Source organism: Notothenia rossii (assembly GCF_949606895.1).
Source record: "Notothenia rossii genome assembly, chromosome: 3".
In the NCBI taxonomy this organism is placed as follows: Eukaryota; Metazoa; Chordata; class Actinopteri; order Perciformes; family Nototheniidae; genus Notothenia; species Notothenia rossii.
The window spans coordinates 80314695-80328775 of NC_136901.1; the positions used below are offsets into that span (position 1 = coordinate 80314695).

A 14081-nucleotide genomic window follows, 5' to 3' on the forward strand; every position below is an offset into this window, starting at 1 on the left:
AACAGATTTATTTTTTATTATGCTTCTTGGGGAGCTTAACAAATCGAAATAACTCCCTGAAGAAACGTTAACATCCCTGCTATCTATAATCACATCAACACCATTTACTTATGTTCACATAAACAGCAAATGTTAGCAAATGTGAGTGCAACTCCAACACCTAAACAAATCAAGAAAGGATACTCAGGACTCTCACAAAAGGGCCTTTGTACAATTATTCTAATCTAATTATTATTTTATTTTATGTAGTGTCTGATTGGTAATCGTACACTTTTTCTTTTAACCAGGAACACTTAATGCTGTACCATGTGATCTATGTACCATGTATGTTCATAAATAAAAACTGTAATTACAACAACAAAAAGAAAGGATACTTGCTCCGAATCAATGTCCTAAATCACATGTTTTTGTTTGTTTTCCCGGACACAGACCTGTTCTCGTTCTCCAGGCGGGCCAGGGTGCACTGGAGCTGCTCCTGGTCCTGGTGCTCCAGGTGGGCCAGCAGCATGTGTTGTCCACAGGGGGAGTCATGGTCTAGGGCTGGGCTGGAGTGACGCAGGAGGTACTGATCTTCATCCCTGAGTCCCCCACACAGGAGACAGCACACTGAGCCACCAGCAAACAGCCACCAGCAGCGCAAAGCAGAGCCAGGGGCCAAACAAGGCAAGGCAAGCAGGACGAGGAGAGGTATCACAGGACGAGGCGTGATCAAACAAAACCAGACAGACAGGGACGGGACACTATGACAAATGCATTGTGCAAGGTTCCCAGTCCAAATATGAAATGGCCGGTCATAAACTTGGCTCACCACACTAAGATCCCACTCTCTTTTATAAAAAATGGTTACACTACATCACAATATAATGCCCAAATAATAAAAACTTTATCGACGATGGAACGGAAAACTTAATGGTCAGATGTCTGTTTGAGAGCAGACATATGGCTGTAAAACCGCAAATGCATGTGCAATTATTTTAATGGAAAGACAGCTGTTTGTCAATTTATATGTTCCAATAATGCTTTGGGCTATTAGCAAATTATTTATTGAAAAAACAAGTTATAGGCTTTGAATTGTAATGCCACATTATACATCCCATTGGCATTTATAGGCCTACTTAAAGCAGACTGGTTATGTGTAGAGATGGCCAGATCCATATCAGTTGCAGAGAACCTTGGTCAAACTTGATGATGCGGCAGTCTGTTTCTTTATGAAAAAATATCTCAGCATTTCCTATAACAAGAAACCTGAAGGTATTTCTCTTCTTTATGTCTTTTTGGTCTTTCTTACTTTGGTCATTCACATCACCACTTACCTCCGTTGTTCATTTGATAAAATGGTTTAATGCAGAACATCTCAGATCACTGAATTGAAAGCTGTTATACACAACATTTACATTTCTATTATAATAAAATGCATGACCCACTTATGGAAGACTGAAGGTTACATTGATGTTTGCAGCTAAAGGATTGATTCATTAATATCTGTATCCTAGCAATAGGCAGACTGTGAACTGAGAACAATGCACACAGATGACGGGTAAAGGCTACACATACGGGCGGCATGATCCAGGAGAGAAAACAGCATGAGGCCAGCCAAACCGCAGATGGAGGCACATGTAGCACAGCAGCATGTCCAGAGCCATGCAGCAGTAAAAACAGAGAGGCTCTGACAGACAGAAGGACGGATTGGTAGTATAAAAAGAACAAGACACAAGGCCACATGAGGGTAAAACAGCACCACTACACATAAAGGGTAGAAGTGAAGTGTCATGCATTCAAACAAACTTCCAGGCATCAAATTACAGACAGACAGAGATACAACAGCTTCATGCACTGATATACACATTTTTGTGACAACGCTCCACCCAAGCAAAACTCTAGATACGTACACATTGGAACTAAGACACTGTGAGCAGGCTTGAGAGGCACGGATTCTTAAAAGTGTTTCCCCGACTGAAAGTAAGTAATGCAGTTTTATCTCAGCCTCAAACTAGCTTTTAATGTGGTGTCAAGCACAGGCTTCACTCACAGCACGCACACATAAGTCACGTCTGAAAAGAAATAATGAGCACACTTCACAAAACACACACACACTGACACACACCTGGAGCCCTAAAAGATCATATACCACTTTGCATGGAGCTGCAGGGCATGCTACCTTTACTTTAAGGTTCAATACAAAAATGAAAAATATCTGAGTGAAGGAGGTTGATAGCTCACTCAGATGTCAACTAAATAAGACTTGTAAAAAAAACATGGACGACTCTTTCCACCTGGCGCTTTCCACATTGAGGACTCACTGTCCTCAATGGAGGACTTGTTGGATGCTTCCCTCACATCAAACACCCCTCATTACTTTCATTTCTTTAACCTAGCCACCACCTGCCATTCAGCTAGCTTTCTAAAGACACACACACACACACACACACACACACACACACACACACACACACACACACACACACACACACACACACACACACACACACACACACACACACACACACACACACACACACACACACACACACACACACACGCACGCACCTCTCTACTCAGCGGGGTTTTGTGTATCAACCCACAGCCAAGGACTTTACTCACAGCAGGCATGTGCATGAGAGGGCACTGTGTGCACACTTTTCTCGCTGTGTGTCCTTTTCATTATGCGGCTGATTATTTATGTCACGTCACCCAATTTCTCCCTAACAGTGGAACATGCATGCACAAGCCTGAGCACACACAGAAACACAGACACAATCAAGGTTTCAAGAGGACAGACTGTACACACAAAACACACACACATAATCGACATGAAACGCTGTGGTTGATATGGTGGGGTAGTTTGGGGTGTGCAGCATACTCACAGACTTTCATCAGGAGACAGGCTGTCGGTGAAGAATGAACAATTCTGGCTCTCCATTTCCGCCAATCTATAGATACACAAACACACACACACACACACACACACACACACACACACACACACACACACACACACACACACACACACACACACACACACACACACACACACACACACACACACACACACACACACACACACACACACACACACACACACTCTCACACACACACACACACACACACACACACACACACACACACACACACACACACACACACACACACACACACACACACACACACACACAGGATGAATCAGACTAAATGCAGGAAAAGGCTACAGATGTATGTCATCAGATACTCTAGAGGGGAAATATGCTTTCTATCCTTAAGCACATGATACAACTAACAATTAGTTCAGTTTAATAAGTCCTGTGGTATTTTCATGTTATGGACTGCAACTAAACAGCTAGCTGTCCACAAACATCTGATCAACAAGACTGAAAAAGTGCAGACATTTACTTGACAAAGAGTATGATCAATACAAGTGTCCACAAGAAGGGGAAGATAAAATATTGATAAAATACTGTACACTGTCTATCAGCATTCAGGCAAAAACGCGGTTAAATGTTCTGCCAAAGAGCTCGATAGTTGCGTGTGTGTGTGTGTGTGTACGTGTGTACGTGTGTGTGTGTGTGTGTGTGTGTGTGTGTGTGTGTGTGTGTGTGTGTGTGTGTATGTGTGTGTGTGTGTGTGTGTGTGTGTGTGTGTGTGTGTGTGTATGTGTGTGTGTGTGTGTGTGTGTGTGTGTGTGTGTGTGTGTGTGTGTGTGTGTGTGTGTGTGTGTGTGTGTGTGTGTGTGTGTGTGTGTGTGTGTGTGTGTGTGTGTGTGTGTGTGTGTGTGTGTGTGTGTGTGTGTGTGTGTGTGAGTAGGGAGTGAGCTGCTGTGTGGCTTTTCAGGACCAAGGACAGCTCCTTTAGTTCTGCACTATGTCTTGCTGACTGTTGCCCTGTGCGTGCTGCTCTGTTATAACACATTCATAAAAAAGCTGCAGTAGGGGAGAACATCTCAAGTGTTTTGAAAACACTTGGCGCTTGTTTAAGGTTTGATGGCACAAATAAAGATCACAGCTGAAAAAAATATCATTACTGAGAGAAAAATGGTTGTTTGTTTAAAAAAAATGAAAGAACGGTGAATGGACTGAGAATCGGAGCTCAACACGCAGAGCTGCTTTTCCAGTTACGGCATGACTGTAGTGTGTGTGTGTGTGTGTGTGTGTGTGTGTGTGTGTGTGTGTGTGTGTGTGTGTGTGTGTGTGTGTGTGTGTGTGTGTGTGTGTGTGTGTGTGTGTGTGTGTGTGTGTGTGTGTGTGTGTGTGTGAATGAGAGGCACAAGCAAAGTCTATTTACTTCATACTTCAAAACGAAATAACTTGGATAGATATGGAGCCCCACAGGATTCACAACATAGACTTAGACATTCTAAATAGGGCGAAAGTGGATATTTTGGCTTCTGATAAGGATATTAAATAATCAAAAGCAGTTGAACACCTAAACTACACCTAAATGATTTAGGATTGTGTCTCACACTCTCATAAATTGGGGAATTATGTTTCTATATTAGAGGTGGCATCCAACATTTGTTTGCACCTCACTCATTTGGCTGTGCAGCTGTTATTCTTTGGTGATTATGGATAATACACTAATAATCTATACTCATATTAGCTTTAATGATAACAATGAAGCAATGTTTACTACAATTCTTACCTTCACCAATTAGGCTATGATTTCAGTTTTTTTTTTTAAATGTATTTATCAGGAAAATGTAAAAATTACTTGCACAATTGTATTGAAACTTGGTGGAGGGATGTAACATGCAGTAGAAATAGATCCCATTCCATTTGAAAGTGGACACAGGCTTTGTTTAACGGCACATCCTTTCGGTATGACTGCACTGTCTGAGTGCCCTTCTTGTAAGTAGTGTTTTCTTTGCTTTGGTGTTTTTCTCACTTAGCATTAGGTCAATGCAACAGCATCAGTAGCCATGTTTTATCACTCCTCTCTTGTTTACTTTTAAGGGATAAAACCTTCACTCTCCATCACTATCATCTTTGAGTCCTCAACTCAAGAGCTCACTTCTGAATGAACAAGGTGACACGTTCTCTGATGCCTTTCAAAATAAGATGTGGGAGGTTATGATATAAAGAAGATATAGGTTAAGTAACATTGGGTACACTACAAAATAATATATCTCCATCTGCTGCAGTCCTCTGTTTATCACATGTTAATGATAACAGTGTTAGACGATCAAAGGGTTTCTCCTTCAAGTTAGGTAATCAACCAGCAGAGAAATCCTTGTGATATGTGGGGAGCCTTGTGGCTGCCTAGATAGATCTACACACATACATATGTACATACATATATATATATATATATATAAATATATATATATATATATATGCACAGATACGCTCCAAGAAAGCAGTTTAGCACTGCAGCTTTGCCGGTCCATACACATGACACACACTGCATCATCTTTCGCAAAATGTCGTCAGCTGAAGGAGTGAGGGATGGGAGGAGGAGGGGTGAGTGATGAAGAGGCTGTCAGGGCCCTCCACATCACATCCTATTTCTCTCCAGAGCCGATGACACCATAACACTGAACATTTTAGGTTTCATCCATGTCCAGTTACAGGAGGCCCGGCCTATGAACCTGACCACTCATAATTCAACCTGCGACACAGTTCATCAGAAAGCCTGCACAAAACAGCAGCAAACAAAGAAAGAGAGGGCAGGAAGTAATAGAAAGTATTGATGTCTTGTGCATACATGTGTAGCCTCCTTCATGAAGGCAAACAGTTGTGAGATAAAATAAGAAAGAGAGAGAAACGAGGGTAAGAGGGGACACATCCTTACAGAGCTCTAAGAGGTTTTTTATTATTATCTTCCTCTCCTCCATCCTAGAGAAGATGTCGAAGCAGCGCTGATGATGAAAGGAGTGAACTGCACTCCTACATCGATATGGGGGGGGGAGGGGTGGGAGATACAGAGAGAGGAAGAGACAGACTGTCTCAGTGTTTGACATTCCTGCATATCTGGTTTTCCTAACCTCAAAAATCAAGAAGTTCTCCCTCGATATGACTGGAGATTACATTACTGCTACCACGTACCCCTCATTGGCTGAAGGGTAATTTGACACGCACACACACACACACACACACACACACACACACACACACACACACACACACACACACACACACACACACACACACACACACACACACACACACACACACACACACACACACACACACACACACACACACACACACACACACAAACACCCACACACACACACACACACACACACACACACACACACACACACACACACACACACACACACACACACGCACACACAGACACACACACATGCACCTCTCTAATATGTCTCCCCACGGGGAAGAATTTCAGACACTAACCTGCCAGTGATGAGAGTTCAAAGTCAGCGCAGAGTTGCAATAAATACGGGGAATAAACTCAAATAAGAAATTAGATTTCTCCCTTTATATCCTATAATTACTAACAGGTAGGTAGGCCAGAGGCAGAGAGAGGGAAAGAGAGAGAGAGCAAGTAGAAAAGGCATTTTGGATAAAAGCTGTCAACAAATGTGCTGTATAGCTAAGCCTAAGATACAGCTTATACATGCTTCTATGCCAAAGAGCTCCATTGTTGTCTAAAATTATTTTTAAAAACACTGAATGAGCCACACTGTTGCACTGGCTGACATGTTTCTTCTTCGTTTAGAGTTAATCCAAGATACACATTCCTGCCGCCAAAAATACTTACTATAACACCAGATCTGTGGATGAAAATAGTCCCGAACAAAATCACTATTTAATTCTGTTTGGGTACAATAACTAAAAGTGACAGTGCCCAGAAGAAAAAAATGAAATTACGCATTCATGACCCATTTATAAATATTCAGTAGTTGTGAAAGGTCTTTAGGCAAAGATTAACAGATAACAATATAAAAGATTCAGTCACTCAGGAGAGGTGTAGTGGAGACCAAAACAAAGGTCAAGTTTGAAGATGGGTGGGGTCTGAGTAAAGGCATATTAGAAGGGGGGTGATGCTAAGGATGCTAGATGGGTTCTAGTTTTATCCTACTACACGTCTGTGAGAAATTGTCATGATTAGCATAGTGACAGTATGCAGCGATAGGCTAAGATCTCCTCTCTCCTCTCTGCCTGTCTGTCTAGCTGTTTGCATTCATGTCCCATAAGTACATGTTAGTAACTTGGTTACCGGGGCAACATCTTCAGAGTTGTTCTGCCTCTTGTCTTACATCTTGCCAAGTTTAAGTCTGGATTATGGATTGTTTCTGTGTCTCTTGCTGTGGTCTTGGTCGATGTCCATAGCAACTAACATTTTATTAGACATATTCTTTGAGATGTTTTTATTGTGATTCTTGTTATTAGTCATATTTGAAGAGTTCCTATTGTTTCTTTTCCTTTCCTAACAAATGTATTATAGTTATTATTATTGTTAGCGACATCTGAAAGCTGCTTGACATCCTCGTAGATCCATGTTTTTATATATGTTCACATCGTTTTTGTTATATGGAGGGTCTATGTTGTAGTTTAATGATGTTCTTATCTTTACACACCACATTTTTACACCTCTGTCCTTCCTGGGAAAGAGCCTTGATTGATATGGCTGGAATTTGGTGTTTTTAGGGATTTGTTCCTTGCTCGCTGCAAGGGTCAAAGGACAGAGGGTGTCTTATGCTGAACTGATTGCTGGGCGCTCTGAGCCAACTTTGTAACATATTGCTTGATTGATTGAGTTATGGCCTTAAAGGTCACAGTGACCCTGATCTTTGAACCCCAAATCAGTTCAGCCTAAGGTAAAGATTAAGGTTTGTACCAGATCTAAAGGAATTCCACTAATGCAGTTCTGAGATATCTCTTTTACAATGACTGTAGGATGTGAGGTCACTATGACCCTTTGATACCCAAATCTACTGTGTTCATAAAGGGGTCCGTGCGAGCCACAAGAATGTCCCTCTAGAGCAGTGGTCACCAACCAGTCGATCGCCGATGTGGTGCGGGGAGATCGCGGACCGTTAACAAAAAAAGTAACAAAAGAAATAAAAATAAAATAAAAATAATAATGTTTAAAAAATACGTTTTTAGATGTAAACATATCATCCACCACCCTGTTAGCAGGTGCCACTTGATTGACGTATATTTGAGACACCTCAATAATATAATACATTAACCGTGCTTTATGTGAACCTCATCATGACACAAGAGAGGACGGCAGGACTGCAATTTCCCGTGTTCAGTGAATGCAACAGAGGCAAGTCACCAGACCAATCAGAGAGTTGCATGGAAATACACCTGTGCTTGTATCATTCAAGCGCGGCTCTCTCTCTCTCTGTGTGTGTGCGTGTGTGTGTGTGTGTGTGTGTGTGTGTGTGTGTGTGTGTGTGTGTGTGTGTGTGGTGTGTGTGTGTGTGTGTGTGTGTGTGTGTGTGTGTGTGTGTGTGTGTGTGTGTGTGTGTGTGTGTGTGTGTGTGTGTGTGTGTGTGTGTGTGTGTGTGTGTGTGTGTGGCAATAGCGCATTTAGTGTGATAGAGAGAGAGGGCGAGAGGGAGAGAGGGAGAGAGAGGGACCGGTGCTAGCGGGGACCGTGATGTTAGCATCTGGTTAGCTTGCTGCACTAACGGACATAAGGAGCTGTTTCCACAACAAGCTGGAGGAGAGTCTTCCCCTGTCAGACTGAGGGGCTCAGGTAAGCTAAAGGACTCTGAGTGTTTAGATTAGAACGGTTTTGTCACAAATTAGGTACACCTTCATATGATCATTATAGTTATACAAAGAATAAATGAAAAACAGGTATGAAATACTATATGATTTGTAAAATATCCATAAAGAAAAAAAAAAACTGTTTACAGTTCTGTCTCATATGGGTGCTGAGAGATGAATCCATAGATCTCTTCATGTTGCTCTCAAAGTGCACCAGATTGATGCTTTCATCTTCAATATTTAAAAGAAAATCTTCCCGGGGGAGCATCCCCCCGGACCCCCCTAGAGGAGGTGAGGACCCCCCCCAGAGGAGGTGAGGTCCGCCCCCCACTCGCACATAGCACTTTACCCCTGCCTATATGCCGTGAGCTGATTATGGAGCCTTCATTGTAACAGTAATTCAGATGCAATAAGCCTAAATAAAAGGCCTCAAATTGGAAGCATTGTCTGGGCCGTCTTTTTCACTCAATTCTGCAATAGGTAGATCTCGCCTTTCACCTAGGCCGAGGTCGGTGATCTTGGGCTTAAAAAGGTTGGTGACCACTGCTCTAGGGTTTACTGAGAAATCGCTTTCATGAGAAAAACATTATGATCCAGTCCTAAATTCAATTTCAACTGATTCAATTAATTATTTAAACTGTATTCAAACAGTTCATTAATTGATTATAAAGTCTTTGTAAAAGATAAATAAGGATTATTTTCGGACATGACCAGAAAGCAAGTAGGTCTCCAATAAAGCTCCTCATCCATATGGAGAAAACATATGTCTATGAAACACAGATGGCTTCCTGACAGCCAACAAGTTGAGAGGCTTTGTAGGAGTAAAGTTGCTAAGATACCATTTCAATACAGTGGTGTTGTCTCAGCAGGCCAAGGAAGGCAACGTGTCTCCGTTTTGACTACATTTGCATTTCTGTTCTTTTAGTTTATTTTGCTGAAGGCTATTGGCAGATACAGTTTTATGCAGTCTTTTCTGAGTCAATATAGCTGAGTAGCAAATCATTCTGTAGCAACAAATGAGTATGTGTAAAAGGATTTAACAGGAAAGATATAACTGTAGAAAGGATGAAAGTGCTAGAGAGAATGGAGAAAGTGGGATAATAGGGATTGAAAAATATGTGGGTGGGAAACTATAGAAGAGTGGGATCAAAGATGAGAACGAAAAAGGGAAATCAGGAGAACAGAAAACAGGAGAAAGGAAGAGATAAGACGGGTAAAGGGGACAATTGTGTGGTGAGTGCTCCCTCTGTGTTGGCAGGGTTGAAGGCAGTTGAGGGTAAGAGCCTAAGAGAAGTCATATACAATGGCGCACACACAAACACACACACACACACACACACACACACACACACACACACACACACACACACACACACACACACACACACACACACACACACACACACACACACACACACACACACACACACACACACACACACACACACACACACACACACACACACACACACACACACACACACACACACACACACACTGCAGGCTCAGGGGAAATATGTGTGTCTAGCTCCACAGCACTGTGGGCTGAACTGCCAGGAGAGTAAGAGTCCAGGGCTGTGCCCCTGTTTATAACCTGTCATACAGACACTAATCCACACCAACAGCTCCCAGGTGACCAATGGGCTCACTGCCCGAGCAAGTGACAAGCCGCTAGGCACAGTGAACCCCGCTGACCCATCCCCCCCTCCCCGCACGCGCACGCACGCACACGCACACACACACACACACACACACACACACACACACACACACACACACACACACACACACACACACACACACACACACACACACACACACACACACACACACACACACACACACACACACACACACAACAACTACAAACTGGTCATGTGGGCCATTGGGTGTTCTTGTGGAGTTTGAGGGGGAAGGAAGCTGCTGGGCAGTACAGTCTATATCCTGGCTGGAGTGCAGGACACAACGCAGCTAAATCAATACTTCAATCAGTGTGAGGTGAAGACTAGAGTGGGGGGAGCAGAGACAGCAGGGGGGGAGGTGGAAGCAGGGGGGGAGTGGGTACAAAGAAAGGTTGATTTGGAGAGGAAGGAGAGATACACTGGTGAAGTGGTTTGATGTATTGCAGTAAGCCACGTACCTGCTGGCATAATGCTCAATCCTGCTGTGTGTGTCTGCATGGGGCAGCTTGGGTGAGGAGCACGGCCTGGAAACAACAGAAACCAGTGCAATTACTCTGCAAATGTGAAGGAGTGGTTACATAAAAAATGCATATTCGTATAATCCAGAAGAAGAGAGTTCCATTTGTGAAGATTGTCAGCATGCAAACAAGAGAGATACGACTCGTTTCACAGGGGAGGAAAATAATTAAGTACATTCATGCAAGCGCTGCAATTAGGTAACATTTTGGAGCACTTGTACTTTACCTCAACACTTTCATTTCCCACTGCTACACGGCTTCTTCCTACTCTGATGGAGACACGCTTTATATTGCAATGTTAGATGCTGCACCTTATTAAAAAGCTCTTCCTAGACCTCCTCTCTATAGCTCCTGCCTCAGTTATCCTGCCTGTAGGGTGAAGTCATTTAGCGGTTTCATCCTAGAGGAGAAAGCAAAGACTTGAGAAACATTTCATGTTGTAGAAATGCTTTTCTTCTTCCCTATATTGTAAATAGCATTAGAGCCTTTCAGATGTATAATAGAACTCCCTTGAGGGGCTTCCAGGCGGGGAACTATCGTCCTACCCAAGGCGTACGATAAATATACAAGATGTATAAGAAATTATAAAATCAGCAACATTTCACATAAAACATTTTTTCATATACATAAATGCATCGCTTATATATACTTATATATATATATACTTGGTTTATTTGAATTAATAATACATTAGAATCATATTTTTATTTTACAATATAAAGAATCGTTCTGCATTAAGAGTGCTTTTACTTTTGATTCATTCGTCTGTTTTTCCACTGGCGCCTCATCTCAGACTCGCATAATGTTTGAAGTTTGAAAAGGTGAACCTAACAGAGATACAATTAGACAAAACATGGAGCCACAACCATTCTAAATCTTCCAGGGTAATGTCGTAGCCCTAAGATATGCATCTTGATGATCTCATGGATTTTAATCTCATGGCTCTTGTTTTACCCTTTGGGTGAAACTTGCTCATGTGATAAGGCATCTGAGCCTCAGGATCTCAGGAACAGCATTTTATGAATTCTGAACACAGAGCCGTCCCTTTAACCCAGGGGTGTCCAAACCTTTTTCACCGAGGGCCACATCCAGAGAAACATACGAAGGACTGGGCCACTCACTAGAGGTGAGGTATATTGCCATGTCAGTTAAGTTATAAATAAGCACAATCAATCAAATTAGGAAAATTGTGATTGATACTTGAAAAAGCTTTAAGAAAAAAAATGCCTACATCACAGCTCTCCACCGGGTTTCATTTATTTTGTTGGCAGCTTATTCCTTAAAATGGAAGCCTCAGATTGCTTATAAAAAGAGGAAATATGAAGGGTCTATTTCAAGCTTGTTATGTAAATAAGCTTTTTCTCATCAACTTAGATTTGTCTGAATTTATTTGGAAAGTGGGATGACATGAATACTGTGTAATATATGTTTACATATATATTTAGGAAGTACAATATAAAACAAGCACAAGTTTCTTTTGTGGGTCATATTTCATTATACTTTTTTAATTAGCTGAGGGCCGATTCAAAACGGCCTGCGGGGCGCATTTGGACCCCGGGCCGTAGTTTTTGGACACCCCTGCTTTAACCCATCTAAGCAAGCAGGAGTGCTCCAACATTTTCAGAGTATGATAATCAGCCAACAACAGCTAGGAGTTTGAATGGGTGAACGTGATAGACGGATGACAGGAAGCAGAGACAGAGAGATGTATGTGTTTATGTGTGGGACTCACGTCTCTGTGCTCTCCGCCTCCAGTACAGACTGCACTGGCAAGTAACCTCTCTGCGGGTGCTTGGTGAAGTACTGCTTTGACCTGAATTTATTCTTCAGAGTCTTGGCAAAGTCCCTCATCTTTTCCCCCGAGGTCGTCTGGAGTTGTGATTAAGGTGGCGAGGGGTTGGGGGAGGGGGGGGTGAGAGGTGGCGGAGGTAGAAAGTTTGGAGAGATAAATTACACCTCTTAAGGATTCTTTAAAACAGTTGGTTCCTCTAAAATGACCTCATATGAAACTAGTCAACTCTGTCTTAACAATGCTTTGTCTTATTTTTTACTTTGGAGGACTAACTTCCTCCATCTGCTTTCTCATTCAGTTTCTGCCGCTCTCTCTGCTTCCTTTCTTGAGATTCTCCCACTCGTTCCCTGCCTTCTGTATCATGGTAAAAATTGTGGTGCCTAGCTGGCTCACTGCTGTAAAAAAAACTGTAGCTAGCTGATATAAAATATTGTGCTGTAAAAAAAAAACAATTCTAGAGATGGCCTTTTGCCACATTTTGCAGCTCAGAATTGATTAGAGATTAAATCTGGCACCGTCTCAGTCCGTTCACACACTGCCGCTACAGCTCCTCCTCGGGAGTGAACTTGACTTTGGAGACTGCGCGTGCAACGGCTTAAGACTCTGGCTTTATTGGGGTTTAGTGCACAATGTATGCTCCAAATAGGACGTTATGTGTGCACTATGTGAGCCAAAAAGGATGTTAGCGTTGAGTGCCACTCAATCTCTGCATACTATTACGGCCCAGGCAGTGCAAGCCTATCTAACAGCACACATGATTAAGATCTCAGTGGAGAGGGGGCACAAAAAAGTTATGGCAGCAGGAATCATGAGATAGTATTTTTTAAAGATCATCTGAGTTTTATTTGTCCCTGGAGCCCTACATTTGTATTCTGTGAAAGCACTAGGTAATGTTTGTCTTACCGGTGTGTAGTACTCCATGATGGGGTAGTGCAGCTTCTTTCCCTTGGTAGTGCGGCCGGTTAGGAAACATGTTTGGCAGATGTCCACATTGAACTGCTTCAGACTGCGATACCTGCCAACATCAATATACAGAAAGGCTGAACTGATGCAAGAGAGCTGAGCAGAGTGTGTGTGTGTGTGTGTGTGTGTGTGTGTGTGTGTGTGTGTGTGTGTGTGTGTGTGTGTGTGTGTGTGTGTGTGTGTGTGTGTGTGTGTGTGTGTGTGTGTGTGTGTGTGTGTGTGTGTGTGTGTGTGTGTGTGTGTGTGTGTGTGTGTGTGTGTGTGTGTGTGTGTGTGTAAACATAAAGGTAGGTATACTTTTTTGAAACCCCCGTTTGCTACAGACAGGGATGTTCTTCTTTCAGTAACCCGTTCATGACCGAATCTTAAAGAACATTTTCATTTAAATAACTGTCTGTCACCATTAGTCACTTTGGAAACAATCGACTGATGGTGTTTGAGCTTA

At 42.5% G+C, this 14081-nt stretch overlaps 1 protein-coding gene across 2 annotated transcripts in view; it reads right to left on the bottom strand.

Moving 5' to 3' along the window:
• Positions 1 to 700: 700 nt before the first annotated feature.
• The window catches only part of drp2 (dystrophin related protein 2), a 61947-nt gene continuing 48566 nt past the window's right edge, over positions 701 to 14081 (bottom strand). The window contains exons 16-20 of one of the 2 annotated variants that reach the window (XM_079669600.1): positions 13577 to 13688; positions 12614 to 12750; positions 10822 to 10887; positions 2865 to 2930; positions 701 to 2729 (exon numbers count right to left, since the gene is read on the bottom strand). In XM_079669600.1, coding sequence (XP_079525726.1) covers positions 2678 to 2729; positions 2865 to 2930; positions 10822 to 10887; positions 12614 to 12750; positions 13577 to 13688 — 433 coding nt within the window. In that variant the 3' untranslated portion in view covers positions 701 to 2677. Of the gene's footprint in view, positions 2779 to 2864; positions 2931 to 10821; positions 10888 to 12613; positions 12751 to 13576; positions 13689 to 14081 lie in introns of both variants that reach the window. The other variant, XM_079669601.1, reaches the window with a different exon arrangement.